The following is a 23,913-nucleotide window of genomic DNA, read 5'->3' as shown; positions in this document are numbered from 1 at the left end:
TCTGTTGATCCAATGCAGCTTGTATTGTTGTGTAGGGAGGAGGACTTCAATTTTTTGGCCAATAAAAGGTGTTTTATGCTGCAGTTCGTGACTTGAAAGACATGGAGGAAACTGGAATTCATGTTCCCGATCGGAGCATTGCGAGGGGTACTGTGATCGCTATAACTGGGGACAATCTGGGGTCACACTGCATTGGAGGATTTACTGAAAACTTCAGTAAAAGCCGTTTTTTTTTTGCAGGTACTGCCTCATAGACAGGGAATCCTTCCAGCAAACACCCACAAAATCAGGTCCTGTCAGATCAGTAGAAACTTACAACAACTCTGTGGCACAAGCATCATTACAGGAAGAAATGGCCAGTGGATTAAAGTTTGACTCTGTCTTCAATCAGTTAATGATAATGTTTGTCAGCCAGATCTCCCTCCCTGTTTGGGTCATGACCTGTTTTAGGGAATTGTTTCTGCTGATCTAGCTTTGTACATAAAGCACTTGGTGACAGCTGAGAAACACTTCACTTATTGCCAGTTAAACAGGATTATATCAAATTTTCCATACAAAGACAGGGATGCTAACAACAAACCATGTGAGATACGGCCGGATGCTGTAAAACTTCTTCCTTTAATGATTGGGGACAGGATTGAAACTCCACTTGAAGATGATGTTTGGCAGTTGTGTCTCAAGCTGAGGGAGGTTGTTGATCTAATTTCCTCCAGTGCTTCAAACAGGGGAAACAACTAAGTTTGATGACCAGCTTTACCAGACTGGCATTCAGAATGCTGTCAGTGTCAAAATACTTTGTCCAGTGCATAGTCTTGAAACAACATCTCTCACATTCAAAGGGACAATGTACAAAAGAAGCATGGTTGTTGTAGTACAACAAAATGACATAGGCTACATGTTTGGAAAAATTGTGCTCATACTGATTAATCGGTCATGTGTGCATTTTGTTGTGGAGCAGTATCAGTCGGTGCCTGTAGTGGACATGTGTGTAGACTGTCTACAAAACTCTAATGATGCTTGCTTTGTGTGATTGATGCTGATAAGAGGCCAGAGCCAGAGGATCGCCGACACGTGGTAAGAGTCATCGTTGATTCAATGAGAGTACATTGCTTAAACCCATCTCGCAAGGACTGCTCAGCAGTAGCCAAAGGAATAACCCAGAAGTATCCAGGAAGCTTTTTAGACAAAACAGAGGAAGGAGAAATAATTGGATGTGGATATTTCAGTTTAATAAATCAGCTGAAGACCAGAATTGAATATGTCAACCGAGGCAATACACTGTCCCGTCTGAGGAAGCCCAGATGCAAGTGGTGATGACCAGCCATCTGCTGGCAAATGTGCTAAAATTGATAGTTATGGATGCATTACTTGGCAACCACAGGAGTACCCAGAGGGGGAATCATCTGCATCACTTGAAGAAAAGAGATGGTGGATCTGTCAAGAGGGGCCAAGAGCAACTGAGAGAGGGACTTTAAAGGAGCTAATGAGAATCACATATGCAAAACAGCGAGAGGACATAAATTCAGATCCACCCCTCAGCATTATTGACATAAGTAAGAAGTGGCCATTTCTCCTGTCTTTTAAGTTCTTACTGTTCCACTTTACTACACTCACTGGCATTGAACTGCTCTCAAAACTGAAGAATGACTTGGATAAAAATGCGAAAAGGCTTCTGGAGTTCTTCCATATTCAGATTATGAAGTGGAATAAAGAAGTTAAAAGTGTTTTGATAGAAGCCTTTAAGAATGACCGAGAGGGTACCGATGGTCTTGTAGCGATGCTGGTCATGATGGCATATTTCAAAGAAGCAGAGGACAGTCTTTTTCTCCTTGCTGATGTAAGTTTTTTTTGTCGCTATTTGTCTTTTGGAAGTACTGTTGTAAATATGTTTTGAGAAAAAAATTAAATTTTTTCAACGTTTACAGTTCCTTTTTTAAAATATTGTAAATTAGGTTTGACTTGTTTGTTGGTTTGCACATTACATATACAGTGCATGATCATATTGAAACCATTATTTGTTTGTTAATCTCATTTTTCAATACTCATAGGTGACTACAACTCCTGACTGCTGATGCTGAGGCTGAGGCACAGTTCTCCCTTCCCACCACCCCAAGACTCATTATGCTAGGTGAAACTCTAATTAGATGAAATCAGCTTTTGAAGATAAATACAATTAAGTGTACATAGCAAATACAATAAGGCAACTCTAACAGCACTGCTTTCCAAATAAAGTACCAGATGTCATGTGATTCATTTTTTAATTCCTCACAGGACAAAAGTGAAAAGGGTCAGCTGAAATCCCCATATTGATCAATTACTGTTTTATGTTTGATTGCAGGAGAAACTGTGCGGTCTGCGAACATGTGGATGCTGTCCATAGAGGGACGTGTCGTAGTCCCACATTCTCCTCCAATTCCAGATTTTACAACCGCCTTGGCAGTCTTGTTTGCCAGTTTTTATGTGTTCAATATTGAATATCAGGTGGAAGCGGCCACAACGCTGGAGTTTGTTCAGAGGTAAATTACATATTGTATGTTACATTTTTTTGTTTTACATTTACTTTACCTGCATTTCTCCTATAAATGCTTGTAGCAGTGACCCAGTGAAATAACTTGCATGTGGGTATGGTCATATGACATTCTACCTATTACACTACAAAAATTAGGGGTAAAGCATAACATTTTGAAGTTGTGAAAGAATTTTTATTTGTATTCTGTGATGGAAAACTCCCTGTCCCGCGCCAGCGGCGCTTCCCTGTCCCGCGCCCTGGCCAAAGCCGCTTCCCTGTCCTGCACCAGCTCCGCTTCCCTGTCCTGCACCCTGGCCAAAGCCGCTTCCGTGTCCTGCACCCTGGCCAAAGCCGCTTCCCTGTCCTGCACCCTGGCCAAAGCCGCTTCCCTGTCCTGCACCAGCGCCGCTTCCCTGTCCAGCTCCGCTACCCTGTCCAGTGCCGCTTCCCTGTCCCGCACCCTGTCCAAAGCCGCTTCCCTGTCCCGCACCCTGGCCAGCGCCGCTTCCCTGTCCCGCACCCTGGCCAGCGCCGCTTCCCTGTCCCGCATTTCCCTGAACATTTCCCTGAACTAAGTACATTTCTGCTGCTATTATTATGTTTAAATGAAAAATGAAAGGAGGCAGTGGTATTTCATATTAGTCCGGAATATCATTCCATTCTTTAGAATAAGGTTCCATTAGTTAATGTTAGCTAATGAATTAATTAACATGAAAAAACAAATGAACAATACATGTATTACTGTATTTATTAATCTTTGTTAATGGTAGTTAATGAAAATACAGTTATTCATTGTTTAATTCACAGTGCATTAACTAATGTTAACAAGCACAACCTTTGTTTCAAATAATGCATTAGTAAATGTTGAAATTACCATGAACTAAGATGAATAAATGCTGTAGAAGGATTGTTCTTGCTTAGCTCATGTTAACTAAAGTACTTCCCTGTCCTGCACCCTGGCCAAAGCCGCTTCCCTGTCCTGCACCCTGGCCAAAGCCGCTTCCCTGTCCTGCACCCTGGCCAAAGCCGCTTCCCTGTCCAGCGCCCTGTCCAGCTCCGCTACCCTGTCCTGCGCCCTGGCCAAAGCCGCTTCCGTGTCCTGCACCCTGGCCAAAGCCGCTTCCGTGTCCTGCACCCTGGCCAAAGCCGCTTCCGTGTCCCGCACCCTGGCCAGCGGCGCCTCCCTGTCCCGCGCCAGCGGCGCCTCCCTGTCCCGCGCCCTGGCCAAAGCCGCTTCCCTGTCCTGCACCAGCTCGCTTCCCTGTCCTGCACCCTGGCCAAAGCCGCTTCCCTGTCCTGCACCCTGGCCAAAGCCGCTTCCCTGTCCTGCACCCTGGCCAAAGCCGCTTCCCTGTCCTGCACCAGCGCCGCTTCCCTGTCCAGCTCCGCTACCCTGTCCAGTGCCGCTTCCCTGTCCCGCACCCTGTCCAAAGCCGCTTCCCTGTCCCGCACCCTGGCCAGCGCCGCTTCCCTGTCCCGCACCCTGGCCAGCGCCGCTTCCCTGTCCCGCACCCTGGCCAGCGCCGCTTCCCTGTCCCGCACCCTGGCCAGCGCCGCTTCCCTGTCCCGCACCCTGGCCAGCGCCGCTTCCCTGTCCCGCACCCTGGCCAGCTCCACTACCCTGTCCCGCACCCTGGCCATAGCCGCTTCCCTGTCCCTGGCCATAGCCGCTTCCCTGTCCCTGGCCATAGCCGCTTCCCTGTCCCTGGCCATAGCCGCTTCCCTGTCCCTGGCCATAGCCGCTTCCCTGTCCCTGGCCATAGCCGCTTCCCTGTCCCTGGCCATAGCCGCTTCCATGGCATGTTGCCTGACCTCTTCCCTGGCCACGCGGTTCACTGCATGCAAAGCCACCGGTGGTTGGGCAACATTTCTGTGTGGCAGGACACTGGCCATCATTGAAACAGCTATCAGCACACAGTGGAATCGTCTCCGGTATGGGACATTGACCCGGCTTCACTGCGTGAACACAGATAGTCAGCTTTAGTTTGTGCATATAGACCAGAGATCCTCAAATCTGGACTTCGAGATCCATGTTCCTGCAGAGTTTAGCTCCAACCCTAATCAAAACACACCTGAGCATGTTAACCAGTGCCAATCAATGTCTTTGGGATCATTAGAAAAATCTGAGGTAGGCGGCTTTGATCAGGGTTGGTGAATAGCAAGTTTTACCTACAGAAAGAATTCCATTCCAATTCAGTGGTTCTCAATTGCAGTCATGGGGGACCTCTTGCTCTGCACGTCTCCCTTATTTAACACACCGGATTGAAATCATCAGCTTGTTGGTCCAGTTCATGGATCTCTCTCCTGACAAGCTGATGATCACAATCTGGTGTGTTAAATAAGGGGGACATGTAAAGGGTGCGGAGCAAGGGGTCCCCGGGACTGGAATTGAGAACCACTGTTCAAAGTATTATTCCTCTTTATTTTGTAAATCCATCCGGTCCTTAAAACCATCCCAAGGGATGATTTCAATCCGACTTCAGAGGAGAACAACAAAAGGCAAACTCTCTGCTTAGAACTTACATTGAATCCAGAGCGTTACTAGTATGTGTGTGTGAGTTTAGCCTTAGAATCTATTATTAACTGAAACTCACTGAAAACAGGCAGCACACAAACAGGCCCAAATTCAAATCGACAGCATTTGTGCCCTCCAGGGCAGTCTTCATCAGAGGAACATCCTCGATGGGATGGTTCGACCATCAGCCTCTCCGGACAGAAACCATCCACTAGAGAATTCAAGAGGATTATAAGGGAAGTGCGGTTTCAGCATTTGTAAATGTGTGGTTTTGCAATGGGTCTCAATCCGAAATACTAAGTGTATACATTTGTCTGCTTCAAATCAAAAGCGGTTTAAAACCTACTAATTCATAAGCTAGGTTAACTACTTTCAAAGACTGAAAGTCACTTATTTCTGCATTTCTTCAGGTTCTGTAATGAGATTAACAGATATTTCACCTGTGGTTCGTCTTTGAATAGCGTGAGTTATGCTGAAGTATCCAAACAGACACAAAAAAACAGCAATCAACGAGAAATACATTCGAGCTGTCATCCTCCCAGCCTGTGATCTCTGCTGCAAAATGCACTGAATTGGTGCGTCAGGAGAAGCAGACAGCAAAGCGCACAAAACTAAAACGATTACGTGTTGCTGCAATATCAACCTCTGTAAAATGGGATTTTAAAGATTCAAGGAAAACAGGTTAATTCCAACCCTGATCAAACTCACCTGCCTGTAGCTTTCTAGTTATCTGAAATGCCTTGATTAGCTTGTTCAGGTGTGCATGATTGGGGTTGGACCTGCTGAATGCTACGTTCTAGCCATGTCATAAATTTATGCTGGGTACACACCAAAAGAAAATCGTTCTGATTTTGGGCCGATTTCCCCCCTTTCCGACAATCATAGCTATGTCCCGATTATCTTGATTGGTTCTACAGATTATCTTATCTGATTTTCTCTTGCTGTGAGTGAGGTGTGTTAAGAGTGTTGAACCTGATCGGAAGAACATCGGAGACGCCCCGATCGCGAATTGTAAATATTCAACACGTTTAATATTTACGATCAGAATCCTGATGTGTGGGGGGAATCCCTAGGACAAATGCATGCACGCTCTGGATAATATCACGTGAAACGAAACCGTATCCAATCAGAAAGCGAGATGATGGAAGACTAAAGCCGTCATGGCACAGCACAAAGTGAAATTGTTGTGGACAGCAGAGATGGAGGATCAGCTTTTTGATTTGTGGCAACAGCACAAATGTTTATACAACGTGTCGTGTATAAAATCATTCCAAACACTATCATTGCAATTTCTTCCTGCATATCATCCGCCATGCTTATTCTGAAGTCTCGCGAGATTTCCTGTGTTCAGTCGAGACTCTGGTTGAAAATCTGTGTGGTGCGCTGTCTTTGTCACATCATGGCACACCACACAGTATAGGAACAAAACGGTTAAACCTAGGAATTTTTATCCTCATGTTTGTGGTCTATTACATTTTGAAAATCTTATAAGATGTCAAAAATATTTTGGTGTGTACCTAGCATTAGCTAGCCTAATTACGAGAGGATTGTGCATTTCTATGGCGACACCATCAACTGCAATATGAATCTGCAGCGATCATGTAATCCAAGAGAGAAAATACGGTCAAGTTCAACAGTATGATGAATAAATATTTATGGTAATGCTTTACAATGAGATGTTTTGTTAACATTAATGTTTTAATTAACATGAATGAACAGTACGTTATTTTTATTGACAAACAAAGATTAATAAATTGTGTAGAGTCATTCATGTTAGTTCACAGAACAATGTTTACAAACACAACTCGAGATTTGAATAATGCATAAGTTAATGCTGAAATTAGCATGAACTAAGATTAATAAGTGCTGTGGAAATAGTGTTCATTATTTGTTATTTATATATGTTAACTAATGAACCAGATTGAAGAATGACCGCAGATGAGGCATTAAGTGCATGGCACTGCGACCAACTTAACATTTTACAAGTTTAACGTAGCAATGTGTTTGCTCAGTTTTTCGTAGCTACGCACAGGCCCTATTGATTGCAAATACAAAAACAAGACGAGCAAAGAAAACGTGGTACTTATTAAAGTCACCCTTTACTTAAATATAGGAACACAGAAAACCACTGTTAACAGGTTAATAACATTTCCCAGTCTAGGACTAGAAAAATAATGGCAACTTACTCTGATGAACACGGCTCTCCTCAGAGTGGCTTTGTCTTCTTGTGTGACAGGTGCCAGCGTTAACACAATGACACAATACTGCCACCTGGGAGATCAACCAGGTAGTGGCGCTGGAGTATTAACATGTGGTGTAATCATAAGAGAACTGTACATTTTAAATATTGCGGACTAAAAAAAAAATGATACCAAACACCAACTCTTCAAATCAAGCAATGTTTTTTATTTTATTTGAGGTGATAGTGGTAGAGAGTCAGAAAATCTTTCTAAACTGTTTAAGCAAACAGGGAAAACATGTCATTTGAATAAAAGCATTGGAAAAGATCCCGAAAAAGTATTATGCAAAATTCCCATGAACAGGTCCCTATAGACGACAATGACCTTTGCGACATCCCCGACAATTCCCTTGACCACTTCCCTGACCCTGTCCAGATCCCTGACCAGCGCCGCTTCCCTGTCCAGCGCCACTTCCCTGTCCAGCGCCACTTCCCTGACCCTGTCCAGATCCCTGACCAGCGCCCTGGCCATAGCCACTTCCATGTCCAGCGCCAGCTCCGCTTCCCTGTCCTGCGCCCTTGCCAAAGCCGCTTCCCTGTCCTGCGCCCTGTCCTGCGCCCTGTCCAGCGCCGCTTCCCTGTCCTGCGCCCTGTCCAGCGCCGCTTCCCTGTCCTGCGCCCTGGACAAAGCCGCTTCCCTGTCCAGCTCCGCTACCCTGTCCTACGCCAGCGCCGCTTCCCTGTCCTGCGCCCTGGCCAGCGCCGCTTCCCTGTCCTGCGCCCTGGCCAGCGCCGCTTCCCTGTCCAGCGCCGCTTCCCTGTCCTGCGCCGCTTCCCTGTCCTGCGCCCTGGCCAGCGCCGCTTCCCTGTCCTGCGCCCTGGCCAGCGCCGCTTCCCTGTCCTGCGCCCTGGCCAGCGCCGCTTCCCTGTCCTGCGCCCTGGCCAGCGCCGCTTCCCTGTCCTGCACCGCTGCCCTGTCCTGCACCCTGGCCAGCGCCGCTTCCCTGTCCAGCACCCTGTCCAGCTCCGCTACCCTGTCCTGCGCCAGCGCCGCTTCCCTGTCCTGCGCCCTGGCCAGCGCCGCTACCCTGTCCTGCACCCTGGCCAGCGCCGCTTCCCTGTCCTGCACCGCTTCCCTGTCCTGCACCCTGGCCAGCGCCGCTTCCCTGTCCAGCACCCTGTCCAGCTCCGCTACCATGTCCTGCGCCGCTTCCCTGTCCTGCGCCGCTTCCCTGTCCTGCGCCCTGGCCAGCGCCGCTTCCCTGTCCTGCGCCCTGGCCAGCGCCGCTTCCCTGTCCTGCGCCCTGGCCAGCGCCGCTTCCCTGTCCTGCACCGCTGCCCTGTCCTGCGCCGCGGCCAGCGACGCTTCCCTGTCCTGCGCCCTGTCCAGCTCCGCTACCCTGTCCTGCGCCAGCGCCGCTTCCCTGTCCTGCGCCCTGGCCAGCGCCGCTACCCTGTCCTGCACCCTGGCCAGCGCCGCTTCCCTGTCCTGCACCGCTTCCCTGTCCTGCACCCTGGCCAGCGCCGCTTCCCTGTCCAGCACCCTGTCCAGCTCCGCTACCATGTCCTGCGCCGCTTCCCTGTCCAGCACCCTGTCCAGCTCCGCTACCATGTCCTGCGCCGCTTCCCTGTCCCGCGCCCTGGCCAGCGCCGCTTCCCTGTCCCGCGCCCTGGCCAAAGCCGCTTCCCTGTCCCGCACCAGCTCCGCTTCCCTGTCCCGCACCCTGGCCAAAGCCGCTTCCCTGTCCCGCGCCCTGGCCAAAGCCGCTTCCCTGTCCCGCGCCCTGGCCAAAGCCGCTTCCCTGTCCCGCGCCCTGGCCAAAGCCGCTTCCCTGTCCCGCGCCCTGGCCAAAGCCGCTTCCCTGTCCCGCGCCCTGGCCAAAGCCGCTTCCCTGTCCCGCACCCTGGCCAAAGCCCCTTCCCTGTCCTGCGCCAGCGCCGCTTCCATGTCCTGCGCCAGCGCCGCTTCCATGTCCTGCGCCGCTTCCCTGTCCTGCGCCCTGGCCAGCGCCGCTTCCCTGGCCAGCGCCGCTTCCCTGGCCAGCGCCGCTTCCCTGTCCCGCGCCGCTTCCCTGTCCCGCGCCCTGGCCAGCGCCGCTTCCCTGTCCCGCGCCCTGGCCAGCGCCGCTTCCCTGTCCCGCGCCCTGGCCAGCGCCGCTTCCCTGTCCCGCGCCCTGGCCAGCGCCGCTTCCCTGTCCCGCGCCCTGGCCAGCGCCGCTTCCCTGTCCCACGCCCTGGCCAGCGCCGCTTCCCTGTCCCGCGCCCTGGCCAGCGCCGCTTCCCTGTCCCGCGCCCTGGCCAAAGCCGCTTCCCTGTCCCGCGCCCTGGCCAAAGCCGCTTCCCTGTCCCGCACCCTGGCCAAAGCCGCTTCCCTGTCCTGCTCCAGCACCGCTTCCCTGTCCTGCACCCTGGCCAGCGCCGCTTCCCTGTCCTGCACCCTGGCCAGCGCCGCTTCCCTGTCCCGCGCCCTGGCCAAAGCCGCTTCCCTTTTCTGCACCCTGGCCAAAGCCGCTTCCCTGTCCTGCTCCAGCGCCGCTTCCCTGTCCTGCACCCTGGCCAGCGCCCCTTCCCTGTCCTGCGCCAGCGCCGCTTCCCTGTCCCGCGCCCTGGCCAAAGCCGCTTCCCTGTCCCGCGCCCTGGCCAAAGCCGCTTCCCTTTCCTGCACCCTGGCCAAAGCCGCTTCCCTGTCCTGCTCCAGCGCCGCTTCCCTGTCCTGCACCCTGGCCAGCGCCGCTTCCCTGTCCTGCGCCCTGGCCAGCGCCGCTTCCCTGTCCTGCGCCCTGGCCAGCGCCGCTTCCCTGTCCTGCGCCCTGGCCAGCGCCGCTTCCCTGTCCTGCGCCCTGGCCAGCGCCGCTTCCCTGTCCTGCGCCCTGGCCAAAGCCGCTTCCCTGTCCAGCTCCGCTACCCTGTCCTACGCCAGCGCCGCTTCCCTGTCCTGCGCCCTGGCCAGCGCCGCTTCCCTGTCCTGCGCCCTGGCCAGCGCCGCTTCCCTGTCCTGCGCCCTGGCCAGCGCCGCTTCCCTGTCCAGCGCCCGCGCCGCTTCCCTGTCCTGCGCCCTGGCCAGCGCCGCTTCCCTGTCCTGCACCGCTTCCCTGTCCTGCACCCTGGCCAGCGCCGCTTCCCTGTCCAGCACCCTGTCCAGCTCCGCTACCCTGTCCTGCGCCGCTTCCCTGTCCTGCGCCCTGGCCAGCGACGCTTCCCTGTCCTGCGCCCTGGCCAGCTCCGCTACCCTGTCCTGCGCCAGCGCCGCTTCCCTGTCCTGCGCCCTGGCCAGCGCCGCTTCCCTGTCCTGCGCCCTGGCCAGCGCCGCTACCCTGTCCTGCGCCCTGACCAGCGCCGCTTCCCTGTCCTGCGCCCTGGCCAGCGCCGCTTCCCTGTCCTGCACCGCTTCCCTGTCCTGCACCCTGGCCAGCGCCGCTTCCCTGTCCAGCACCCTGTCCAGCTCCGCTACCATGTCCTGCGCCGCTTCCCTGTCCCGCGCCCTGGCCAAAGCCGCTTCCCTGTCCCGCACCCTGGCCAGCGCCCCTTCCCTGTCCTGCGCCAGCGCCGCTTCCCTGTCCTGCGCCAGCGCCGCTTCCCTGTCCTGCGCCAGCGCCGCTTCCCTGTCCTGCGCCAGCGCCGCTTCCCTGTCCTGCGCCAGCGCCGCTTCCCTGTCCTGCGCCGCTTCCCTGTCCTGCGCCCTGGCCAGCGCCGCTTCCCTGTCCTGCGCCCTGGCCAGCGCCGCTTCCCTGTCCTGCGCCCTGGCCAGCGCCGCTTCCCTGTCCTGCGCCCTGGCCAGCGCCGCTTCCCTGTCCTGCGCCCTGGCCAGCGCCGCTTCCCTGTCCAGCGCCCTGTCCAGCTCCGCTACTCTGTCCTGCGCCCTGGCCAGCGCCGCTTCCCTGTCCCGCGCCAGCGCCGCTTCCCTGTCCCGCGCCCTGGCCAAAGCCGCTTCCCTGTCCCGCGCCCTGGCCAAAGCCGCTTCCCTGTCCCGCGCCCTGGCCAAAGCCGCTTCCCTGTCCCGCGCCCTGGCCAAAGCCGCTTCCCTGTCCTGCTCCAGCACCGCTTCCCTGTCCCGCACCCTGGCCAGCGCCGCTTCCCTGTCCCGCACCCTGGCCAGCGCCGCTTCCCTGTCCAGCGCCCTGGCCAAAGCCGCTTCCCTGTCCTGCACCCTGGCCAAAGCCGCTTCCCTGTCCTGCTCCAGCGCCGCTTCCCTGTCCTGCACCCTGGCCAGCGCCCCTTCCCTGTCCTGCGCCAGCGCCGCTTCCCTGTCCTGCGCCAGCGCCGCTTCCCTGTCCCGCGCCCTGGCCAAAGCCGCTTCCCTGTCCTGCACCCTGGCCAAAGCCGCTTCCCTGTCCTGCTCCAGCGCCGCTTCCCTGTCCCGCACCCTGGCCAGCGCCGCTTCCCTGTCCCGCGCCCTGGCCAAAGCCGCTTCCCTGTCCCGCGCCCTGGCCAAAGCCGCTTCCCTGTCCCGCGCCCTGGCCAAAGCCGCTTCCCTGTCCCGCGCCCTGGCCAAAGCCGCTTCCCTGTCCCGCGCCCTGGCCAAAGCCGCTTCCCTGTCCCGCGCCCTGGCCAAAGCCGCTTCCCTGTCCCGCGCCCTGGCCAAAGCCGCTTCCCTGTCCCGCACCCTGGCCAAAGCCGCTTCCCTGTCCCGCACCCTGGCCAAAGCCGCTTCCCTGTCCCGCACCCTGGCCAAAGCCGCTTCCCTGTCCCGCACCCTGGCCAAAGCCGCTTCCCTGTCCCGCACCCTGGCCAAAGCCGCTTCCCTGTCCTGCACCCTGGCCAAAGCCGCTTCCCTGTCCTGCACCCTGGCCAAAGCCGCTTCCCTGTCCTGCACCCTGGCCAAATCCGCTTCCCTGTCCTGCACCCTGGCCAAATCCGCTTCCCTGTCCTGCACCCTGGCCAAAGCCGCTTCCCTGTCCTGCGCCCTGGCCAAAGCCGCTTCCCTGTCCCGCACCCTGGCCAGCTCCACTACCCTGTCCCGCACCCTGTCCAGCTCCAATACCCTGTCCCGCACCCTGGCCATAACCGCTTCCCTGTCCCACACCCTGGCCATAGCCGCTTCCCTGTCCCTGGCCATAGCCGCTTCCATGGCATGTTGCCTGATCTCTTCCCTGGCCACGCGGTTCACTGCATGCAAAGCCACCGGTGGTTGGGCAACATTTCTGTGTGGCAGGACACTGGCCATCATTGAAACAGCTATCAGCACACAGTGGAATCGTCTCCGGTATGGGACATTGACCCGGCTTCACTGCGTGAACACAGATAGTCAGCTTTAGTTTGTGCATATAGACCAGAGATCCTCAAATCTGGACTTCGAGATCCATGTTCCTGCAGAGTTTAGCTCCAACCCTAATCAAAACACACCTGAGCATGTTAACCAGTGCCAATCAATGTCTTTGGGATCATTAGAAAAATCTGAGGTAGGCGGCTTTGATCAGGGTTGGTGAATAGCAAGTTTTACCTACAGAAAGAATTCCATTCCAATTCAGTGGTTCTCAATTGCAGTCATGGGGGACCTCTTGCTCTGCACGTCTCCCTTATTTAACACACCGGATTGAAATCATCAGCTTGTTGGTCCAGTTCATGGATCTCTCTCCTGACAAGCTGATGATCACAATCTGGTGTGTTAAATAAGGGGGACATGTAAAGGGTGCGGAGCAAGGGGTCCCCGGGACTGGAATTGAGAACCACTGTTCAAAGTATTATTCCTCTTTATTTTGTAAATCCATCCGGTCCTTAAAACCATCCCAAGGGATGATTTCAATCCGACTTCAGAGGAGAACAACAAAAGGCAAACTCTCTGCTTAGAACTTACATTGAATCCAGAGCGTTACTAGTATGTGTGTGTGAGTTTAGCCTTAGAATCTATTATTAACTGAAACTCACTGAAAACAGGCAGCACACAAACAGGCCCAAATTCAAATCGACAGCATTTGTGCCCTCCAGGGCAGTCTTCATCAGAGGAACATCCTCGATGGGATGGTTCGACCATCAGCCTCTCCGGACAGAAACCATCCACTAGAGAATTCAAGAGGATTATAAGGGAAGTGCGGTTTCAGCATTTGTAAATGTGTGGTTTTGCAATGGGTCTCAAACCGAAATACTAAGTTTATACATTTGTCTGCTTCAAATCAAAAGCGGTTTAAAACCTACTACTCATTCATAAGCTAGGTTAACTACTTTCAAAGACTGAAAGTCACTTATTTCTGCATTTCTTCAGGTTCTGTAATGAGATTAACAGATATTTCACCTGTGGTTCGTCTTTGAATAGCGTGAGTTATGCTGAAGTATCCAAACAGACACAAAAAAACAGCAATCAACGAGAAATACATTCGAGCTGTCATCCTCCCAGCCTGTGATCTCTGCTGCAAAATGCACTGAATTGGTGCGTCAGGAGAAGCAGACAGCAAAGCGCACAAAACTAAAACGATTTACGTGTTGCTGCAATATCAACCTCTGTAAAATGGGATTTTAAAGATTCAAGGAAAACAGGTTAATTCCAACCCTGATCAAACTCACCTGCCTGTAGCTTTCTAGTTATCTGAAATGCCTTGATTAGCTTGTTCAGGTGTGCATGATTGGGGTTGGACCTGCTGAATGCTACGTTCTAGCCATGTCATAAATTTATGCTGGGTACACACCAAAAGAAAATCGTTCTGATTTTGGGCCGATTTCCCCCCTTTCCGACAATCATAGCTATGTCCCGATTATCTTGATTGGTTCTACAGATTATCTTATCTGATTTTCTCTTGCTGTGAGTGAGGTGTGTTAAGAGTGTTGAACCTGATCGGAAGAACATCGGAGACGCCCCGATCGCGAATTGTAAATATTCAACACGTTTAATATTTACGATCAGAATCCTGATGTGTGGGGGGAATCCCTAGGACAAATGCATGCACGCTCTGGATAATATCACGTGAAACGAAACCGTATCCAATCAGAAAGCGAGATGATGGAAGACTAAAGCCGTCATGGCGCAGCACAAAGTGAAATTGTTGTGGACAGCAGAGATGGAGGATCAGCTTTTTGATTTGTGGCAACAGCACAAATGTTTATACAACGTGTCGTGTATAAAATCATTCCAAACACTATCATTGCAATTTCTTCCTGCATATCATCCGCCATGCTTATTCTGAAGTCTCGCGAGATTTCCTGTGTTCAGTCGAGACTCTGGTTGAAAATCTGTGTGGTGCGCTGTCTTTGTCACATCATGGCACACCACACAGTATAGGAACAAAACGGTTAAACCTAGGAATTTTTATCCTCATGTTTGTGGTCTATTACATTTTGAAAATCTTATAAGATGTCAAAAATATTTTGGTGTGTACCTAGCATTAGCTAGCCTAATTACGAGAGGATTGTGCATTTCTATGGCGACACCATCAACTGCAATATGAATCTGCAGCGATCATGTAATCCAAGAGAGAAAATACGGTCAAGTTCAACAGTATGATGAATAAATATTTATGGTAATGCTTTACAATGAGATGTTTTGTTAACATTAATGTTTTAATTAACATGAATGAACAGTACGTTATTTTTATTGACAAACAAAGATTAATAAATTGTGTAGAGTCATTCATTGTTCATGTTAGTTCACAGAACAATGTTTACAAACACAACTCGAGATTTGAATAATGCATAAGTTAATGCTGAAATTAGCATGAACTAAGATTAATAAGTGCTGTGGAAATAGTGTTCATTATTTGTTATTTATATATGTTAACTAATGAACCTGATTGAAGAATGACCGCAGATGAGGCATTAAGTGCATGGCACTGCGACCAACTTAACATTTTACAAGTTTAACGTAGCAATGTGTTTGCTCAGTTTTTCGTAGCTACGCACAGGCCCTATTGATTGCAAATACAAAAACAAGACGAGCAAAGAAAACGTGGTACTTAAAGTCACCCTTTACTTAAATATAGGAACACAGAAAACGACTGTTAACAGGTTAATAACATTTCCCAGTCTAGGACTAGAAAAATAATGGCAACTTACTCTGATGAACACGGCTCTCCTCAGAGTGGCTTTGTCTTCTTGTGTGACAGGTGCCAGCGTTAACACAATGACACAATACTGCCACCTGGGAGATCAACCAGGTAGTGGCGCTGGAGTATTAACATGTGGTGTAATCATAAGAGAACTGTACATTTTAAATATTGCGGACTAAAAAAAATGATACCAAACACCAACTCTTCAAATCAAGCAATGTTTTTTATTTTATTTGAGGTGATAGTGGTAGAGAGTCAGAAAATCTTTCTAAACTGTTTAAGCAAACAGGGAAAACATGTCATTTGAATAAAAGCATTGGAAAAGATCCCGAAAAAGTATTATGCAAAATTCCCATGAACAGGTCCCTATAGACGACAATGACCTTTGCGACATCCCCGACAATTCCCTTGACCACTTCCCTGACCCTGTCCAGATCCCTGACCAGCGCCCTGGCCATAGCCACTTCCATGTCCAGCGCCAGCTCCGCTTCCCTGTCCTGCGCCCTTGCCAAAGCCGCTTCCCTGTCCTGCGCCCTGTCCAGCGCCGCTTCCCTGTCCTGCGCCCTGTCCAGCGCCGCTTCCCTGTCCTGCGCCCTGGACAAAGCCGCTTCCCTGTCCAGCTCCGCTACCCTGTCCTACGCCAGCGCCGCTTCCCTGTCCTGCGCCCTGGCCAGCGCCGCTTCCCTGTCCTGCGCCCTGGCCAGCGCCGCTTCCCTGTCCTGCGCCCTGGCCAGCGCCGCTTCCCTGTCCAGCGCCGCTTCCCTGTCCTGCGCCGCTTCCCTGTCCTGCGCCCTGGCCAGCGCCGCTTCCCTGTCCTGCGCCCTGGCCAGCGCCGCTTCCCTGTCCTGCGCCCTGGCCAGCGCCGCTTCCCTGTCCTGCGCCCTGGCCAGCGCCGCTTCCCTGTCCTGCACCGCTGCCCTGTCCTGCACCCTGGCCAGCGCCGCTTCCCTGTCCAGCACCCTGTCCAGCTCCGCTACCCTGTCCTGCGCCAGCGCCGCTTCCCTGTCCTGCGCCCTGGCCAGCGCCGCTACCCTGTCCTGCACCCTGGCCAGCGCCGCTTCCCTGTCCTGCACCCTGGCCAGCGCCGCTTCCCTGTCCTGCACCGCTTCCCTGTCCTGCACCCTGGCCAGCGCCGCTTCCCTGTCCAGCACCCTGTCCAGCTCCGCTACCATGTCCTGCGCCGCTTCCCTGTCCTGCGCCGCTTCCCTGTCCTGCGCCCTGGCCAGCGCCGCTTCCCTGTCCTGCGCCCTGGCCAGCGCCGCTTCCCTGTCCTGCGCCCTGGCCAGCGCCGCTTCCCTGTCCTGCACCGCTGCCCTGTCCTGCGCCGCGGCCAGCGACGCTTCCCTGTCCTGCGCCCTGTCCAGCTCCGCTACCCTGTCCTGCGCCAGCGCCGCTTCCCTGTCCTGCGCCCTGGCCAGCGCCGCTACCCTGTCCTGCACCCTGGCCAGCGCCGCTTCCCTGTCCTGCACCGCTTCCCTGTCCTGCACCCTGGCCAGCGCCGCTTCCCTGTCCAGCACCCTGTCCAGCTCCGCTACCATGTCCTGCGCCGCTTCCCTGTCCCGCGCCCTGGCCAGCGCCGCTTCCCTGTCCCGCGCCCTGGCCAAAGCCGCTTCCCTGTCCCGCACCAGCTCCGCTTCCCTGTCCCGCACCCTGGCCAAAGCCGCTTCCCTGTCCCGCGCCCTGGCCAAAGCCGCTTCCCTGTCCCGCGCCCTGGCCAAAGCCGCTTCCCTGTCCCGCGCCCTGGCCAAAGCCGCTTCCCTGTCCCGCGCCCTGGCCAAAGCCCCTTCCCTGTCCTGTGCCAGCGCCGCTTCCATGTCCTGCGCCGCTTCCCTGTCCTGCGCCCTGGCCAGCGCCGCTTCCCTGTCCTGCGCCCTGGCCAGCGCCGCTTCCCTGGCCAGCGCCGCTTCCCTGTCCCGCGCCGCTTCCCTGTCCCGCGCCCTGGCCAGCGCCGCTTCCCTGTCCCGCGCCCTGGCCAGCGCCGCTTCCCTGTCCCGCGCCCTGGCCAGCGCCGCTTCCCTGTCCCGCGCCCTGGCCAGCGCCGCTTCCCTGTCCCGCGCCCTGGCCAGCGCCGCTTCCCTGTCCCGCGCCCTGGCCAGCGCCGCTTCCCTGTCCCGCGCCCTGGCCAGCGCCGCTTCCCTGTCCCGCGCCCTGGCCAGCGCCGCTTCCCTGTCCCGCGCCCTGGCCAAAGCCGCTTCCCTGTCCCGCGCCCTGGCCAAAGCCGCTTCCCTGTCCCGCACCCTGGCCAAAGCCGCTTCCCTGTCCCGCACCCTGGCCAAAGCCGCTTCCCTGTCCTGCTCCAGCACCGCTTCCCTGTCCTGCACCCTGGCCAGCGCCGCTTCCCTGTCCTGCACCCTGGCCAGCGCCGCTTCCCTGTCCCGCGCCCTGGCCAAAGCCGCTTCCCTTTTCTGCACCCTGGCCAAAGCCGCTTCCCTGTCCTGCTCCAGCGCCGCTTCCCTGTCCTGCACCCTGGCCAGCGCCCCTTCCCTGTCCTGCGCCAGCGCCGCTTCCCTGTCCCGCGCCCTGGCCAAAGCCGCTTCCCTGTCCCGCGCCCTGGCCAAAGCCGCTTCCCTTTCCTGCACCCTGGCCAAAGCCGCTTCCCTGTCCTGCTCCAGCGCCGCTTCCCTGTCCTGCACCCTGGCCAGCGCCGCTTCCCTGTCCTGCACCCTGGCCAGCGCCGCTTCCCTGTCCTGCACCCTGGCCAGCGCCGCTTCCCTGTCCTGCACCCTGGCCAGCGCCGCTTCCCTGTCCTGCACCCTGGCCAGCGCCGCTTCCCTGTCCTGCACCCTGGCCAGCGCCGCTTCCCTGTCCCGCGCCCTGGCCAAAGCCGCTTCCCTGTCCCGCGCCCTGGCCAAAGCCGCTTCCCTGTCCTGCACCCTGGCCAAAGCCGCTTCCCTGTCCTGCACCCTGGCCAAAGCCGCTTCCCTGTCCTGCACCCTGGCCAAAGCCGCTTCCCTGTCCTGCACCCTGGCCAAAGCCGCTTCCCTGTCCTGCACCCTGGCCAGCGCCCCTTCCCTGTCCTGCGCCAGCGCCGCTTCCCTGTCCTGCGCCAGCGCCGCTTCCCTGTCCCGCGCCCTGGCCAAAGCCGCTTCCCTGTCCTGCACCCTGGCCAAAGCCGCTTCCCTGTCCTGCTCCAGCGCCGCTTCCCTGTCCCGCGCCCTGGCCAGCGCCGCTTCCCTGTCCCGCGCCCTGGCCAAAGCCGCTTCCCTGTCCCGCGCCCTGGCCAAAGCCGCTTCCCTGTCCCGCGCCCTGGCCAAAGCCGCTTCCCTGTCCCGCGCCCTGGCCAAAGCCGCTTCCCTGTCCCGCGCCCTGGCCAAAGCCGCTTCCCTGTCCCGCACCCTGGCCAAAGCCGCTTCCCTGTCCCGCACCCTGGCCAAAGCCGCTCCCTGTCCTGCACCCTGGCCAAAGCTGCTTCCCTGTCCTGCACCCTGGCCAAAGCCGCTTCCCTGTCCTGCACCCTGGCCAAAGCCGCTTCCCTGTCCTGCACCCTGGCCAAAGCCGCTTCCCTGTCCTGCACCCTGGCCAAATCCGCTTCCCTGTCCTGCACCCTGGCCAAAGCCGCTTCCCTGTCCTGCGCCCTGGCCAAAGCCGCTTCCCTGTCCCGCACCCTGGCCAGCTCCACTACCCTGTCCCGCACCCTGTCCAGCTCCAATACCCTGTCCCGCACCCTGGCCATAACCGCTTCCCTGTCCCACACCCTGGCCATAGCCGCTTCCCTGTCCCTGGCCATAGCCGCTTCCATGGCATGTTGCCTGATCTCTTCCCTGGCCACGCGGTTCACTGCATGCAAAGCCACCGGTGGTTGGGCAACATTTCTGTGTGGCAGGACACTGGCCATCATTGAAACAGCTATCAGCACACAGTGGAATCGTCTCCGGTATGGGACATTGACCCGGCTTCACTGCGTGAACACAGATAGTCAGCTTTAGTTTGTGCATATAGACCAGAGATCCTCAAATCTGGACTTCGAGATCCATGTTCCTGCAGAGTTTAGCTCCAACCCTAATCAAAACACACCTGAGCATGTTAACCAGTGCCAATCAATGTCTTTGGGATCATTAGAAAAATCTGAGGTAGGCGGCTTTGATCAGGGTTGGTGAATAGCAAGTTTTACCTACAGAAAGAATTCCATTCCAATTCAGTGGTTCTCAATTGCAGTCATGGGGGACCTCTTGCTCTGCACGTCTCCCTTATTTAACACACCGGATTGAAATCATCAGCTTGTTGGTCCAGTTCATGGATCTCTCTCCTGACAAGCTGATGATCACAATCTGGTGTGTTAAATAAGGGGGACATGTAAAGGGTGCGGAGCAAGGGGTCCCCGGGACTGGAATTGAGAACCACTGTTCAAAGTATTATTCCTCTTTATTTTGTAAATCCATCCGGTCCTTAAAACCATCCCAAGGGATGATTTCAATCCGACTTCAGAGGAGAACAACAAAAGGCAAACTCTCTGCTTAGAACTTACATTGAATCCAGAGCGTTACTAGTATGTGTGTGTGAGTTTAGCCTTAGAATCTATTATTAATAGAAACTCACTGAAAACAGGCAGCACACAAACAGGCCCAAATTCAAATCGACAGCATTTGTGCCCTCCAGGGCAGTCTTCATCAGAGGAACATCCTCGATGGGATGGTTCGACCATCAGCCTCTCCGGACAGAAACCATCCACTAGAGAATTCAAGAGGATTATAAGGGAAGTGCGGTTTCAGCATTTGTAAATGTGTGGTTTTGCAATGGGTCTCAAACCGAAATACTAAGTGTATACATTTGTCTGCTTCAAATCAAAAGCGGTTTAAAACCTACTAATTCATAAGCTAGGTTAACTACTTTCAAAGACTGAAAGTCACTTATTTCTGCATTTCTTCAGGTTCTGTAATGAGATTAACAGATATTTCACCTGTGGTTCGTCTTTGAATAGCGTGAGTTATGCTGAAGTATCCAAACAGACACAAAAAAACAGCAATCAACGAGAAATACATTCGAGCTGTCATCCTCCCAGCCTGTGATCTCTGCTGCAAAATGCACTGAATTGGTGCGTCAGGAGAAGCAGACAGCAAAGCGCACAAAACTAAAACGATTACGTGTTGCTGCAATATCAACCTCTGTAAAATGGGATTTTAAAGATTCAAGGAAAACAGGTTAATTCCAACCCTGATCAAACTCACCTGCCTGTAGCTTTCTAGTTATCTGAAATGCCTTGATTAGCTTGTTCAGGTGTGCATGATTGGGGTTGGACCTGCTGAATGCTACGTTCTAGCCATGTCATAAATTTATGCTGGGTACACACCAAAAGAAAATCGTTCTGATTTTGGGCCGATTTCCCCCCTTTCCGACAATCATAGCTATGTCCCGATTATCTTGATTGGTTCTACAGATTATCTTATCTGATTTTCTCTTGCTGTGAGTGAGGTGTGTTAAGAGTGTTGAACCTGATCGGAAGAACATCGGAGACGCCCCGATCGCGAATTGTAAATATTCAACACGTTTAATATTTACGATCAGAATCCTGATGTGTGGGGGGAATCCCTAGGACAAATGCATGCACGCTCTGGATAATATCACGTGAAACGAAACCGTATCCAATCAGAAAGCGAGATGATGGAAGACTAAAGCCGTCATGGCGCAGCACAAAGTGAAATTGTTGTGGACAGCAGAGATGGAGGATCAGCTTTTTGATTTGTGGCAACAGCACAAATGTTTATACAACGTGTCGTGTATAAAATCATTCCAAACACTATCATTGCAATTTCTTCCTGCATATCATCCGCCATGCTTATTCTGAAGTCTCGCGAGATTTCCTGTGTTCAGTCGAGACTCTGGTTGAAAATCTGTGTGGTGCGCTGTCTTTGTCACATCATGGCACACCACACAGTATAGGAACAAAACGGTTAAACCTAGGAATTTTTATCCTCATGTTTGTGGTCTATTACATTTTGAAAATCTTATAAGATGTCAAAAATATTTTGGTGTGTACCTAGCATTAGCTAGCCTAATTACGAGAGGATTGTGCATTTCTATGGCGACACCATCAACTGCAATATGAATCTGCAGCGATCATGTAATCCAAGAGAGAAAATACGGTCAAGTTCAACAGTATGATGAATAAATATTTATGGTAATGCTTTACAATGAGATGTTTTGTTAACATTAATGTTTTAATTAACATGAATGAACAGTACGTTATTTTTATTGACAAACAAAGATTAATAAATTGTGTAGAGTCATTCATTGTTCATGTTAGTTCACAGAACAATGTTTACAAACACAACTCGAGATTTGAATAATGCATAAGTTAATGCTGAAATTAGCATGAACTAAGATTAATAAGTGCTGTGGAAATAGTGTTCATTATTTGTTATTTATATATGTTAACTAATGAACCTGATTGAAGAATGACCGCAGATGAGGCGTTAAGTGCATGGCACTGCGACCAACTTAACATTTTACAAGTTTAACGTAGCAATGTGTTTGCTCAGTTTTTCGTAGCTACGCACAGGCCCTATTGATTGCAAATACAAAAACAAGACGAGCAAAGAAAACGTGGTACTTATTAAAGTCACCCTTTACTTAAATATAGGAACACAGAAAACCACTGTTAACAGGTTAATAACATTTCCCAGTCTAGGACTAGAAAAATAATGGCAACTTACTCTGATGAACACGGCTCTCCTCAGAGTGGCTTTGTCTTCTTGTGTGACAGGTGCCAGCGTTAACACAATGACACAATACTGCCACCTGGGAGATCAACCAGGTAGTGGCGCTGGAGTATTAACATGTGGTGTAATCATAAGAGAACTGTACATTTTAAATATTGCGGACATGCTTATATACCGGTATATCGTGACACCCCTACCATGAAACATTAAATAAAGCCTCTTACTTTATTTAAACCGTATTTTTCACAAACTAGCCAAGCTTTATTCCAATTCTAAGTCCACTGGTCCACAATAAGCTTTTGACCTGTAACATCTGTTATGCTATTCTTATATTTATTAGGACGACTGTTTAAAAATCAACGTCTCTAAGGAACATGCTGTCTTTAATGTGTTGCCTCAAGAATCACAAGAACTTATGGAACTATTTTCAGCATTCATGAAATGTTTCTAGAGCACCAAATCGGCATAATACAATGACTTCTAACTGGAATAATGGCTGCAGACTATTCAGCTTAGCCAAGAATAAATTTAAATACACAAAACGGTTCTTTTAAATTGGCAAAAAAGATAAAAATCATAATTTGCTAATTGTCTAGTACTTGGGGAGAGGAATTTACAGCATTGATGCCAGATATCGGTTATGTAAAGAGCAAAATGATACCAAACACCAACTCTTCAAATCAAGCAATTTTTTATGTTATTTGAGGTGATAGTAGTGGTAGAGAGTCAAAAAATCTTTCTAAACTGTTAAAGCAAACAGGGAAAACATGCCATTTGAATAAAAGCATTGGAAAAGATCCCCAAAAAGTATTATGCAAAATTCCCATGAACATGTCCCTAAAGACGACATTGACCTTTGTGACATCCCGGACAATTCCCTTGACCGCTTCCCTGACCCTGTCCAGATCCCTGACCAGCGCCGCTTCCCTGACCCTGTCCAGATCCCTGACCAGCGCCGCTTCCCTGACCAGCGCCCTGGCCATAGCCACTTCCGTGTCCAACTCCAGCTCAGTTGCCCTGGCCATAGCCGCTTCCCTGTCCAGCGCCCACTCCGCTTCCCTGTCCAGCGCCCTGGCCATAGCTGCTTCCCTGTCCAGCTCCGCTTACCTGTCCAGCGCCCTGGCCATAGCCGCTTCCCTGTCCAGCTCCGCTACCCTGTCCAGTGCCAGCGCCGCTTCCCTGTCCTGCACCCTGGCCAAAGCCAGTCAGTTTTGGCACCCTGGCCAAAGCCGCTTCCCTGTCCTGCTCCAGTGCCGCCTCCCTGTCCTGCTCCTGCGCCGCTTCCCTGTCCAGCACCCTGTCCAGCACCAGCTCCGCTTCCCTGTCCTGAACCCTGGCCAAAGCTGCTTCCCTGTCCTGCTCCAGCGCCGCTTCCCTGTCCTGCTCCAGCGCCGCTTCCCTGTCCTGCTCCTGCGCCACTTCCCTCTCCAGCACCCTGTCCAGCTCCGCTACCCTGTCCAGCGCGCGCTTCCCTGTCCTGCACCCTGGCCAAAGCCGCTTCCCTGTCCTGCTCCAGCGCCGCTTCCCTGTCAAGCACCCTGTCCAGAGCCACTTCCCTGTCCTGCACCCTGGCCAAAGACGCTTCCCTGTCCTGCTCCTGCGCCCTGGCCATAGCCGCTTCCCTGTCCAGCACCTTGGCCATAGCCGCTTCCCTGTCCAGCGCCCTGTCCCGCACCCTGGCCATAGCTGCTTCCCTGTCCAGCTCCGCTTACCTGTCCAGCGCCCTGGCCATAGCCGCTTCCCTGTCCAGCTCCGCTACCCTGTCCAGTGCCAGCGCCGCTTCCCTGTCCTGCACCCTGGCCAAAGCCAGTCAGTTTTGGCACCCTGGCCAAAGCCGCTTCCCTGTCCTGCTCCAGTGCCGCCTCCCTGTCCTGCTCCTGCGCCGCTTCCCTGTCCAGCACCCTGTCCAGCACCAGCTCCGCTTCCCTGTCCTGAACCCTGGCCAAAGCTGCTTCCCTGTCCTGCTCCAGCGCCGCTTCCCTGTCCTGCTCCAGCGCCGCTTCCCTGTCCTGCTCCTGCGCCACTTCCCTCTCCAGCACCCTGTCCAGCTCCGCTACCCTGTCCAGCGCGCGCTTCCCTGT

The 23,913-nt window shown here is 53.5% G+C and overlaps 1 protein-coding gene across 1 annotated transcript; it reads right to left on the bottom strand.

The window, feature by feature from the left end:
- Positions 1 to 8,858: 8,858 nt before the first annotated feature.
- On the bottom strand, positions 8,859 to 22,857 carry LOC132153852 (fibroin heavy chain-like; the record flags this gene model as incomplete). Its single annotated transcript, XM_059562707.1, has 5 exons — positions 22,801 to 22,857; positions 12,302 to 12,425; positions 9,875 to 10,423; positions 9,497 to 9,604; positions 8,859 to 9,130 (listed from the first exon to the last, which is right to left on the bottom strand). Coding segments are annotated over exons 1-5 (1,110 nt in total), but the record flags the coding sequence as incomplete, so codon positions are not given.
- Positions 22,858 to 23,913: the final 1,056 nt, after the last annotated feature.

This window comes from Carassius carassius, chromosome 1 (genome assembly GCF_963082965.1).
Source record: "Carassius carassius chromosome 1, fCarCar2.1, whole genome shotgun sequence".
Classification (NCBI taxonomy): Eukaryota; Metazoa; Chordata; class Actinopteri; order Cypriniformes; family Cyprinidae; genus Carassius; species Carassius carassius.
Note: the sequence above shows the minus strand (reverse complement) of the source record. Positions and strands in the feature narration are given on the sequence as shown.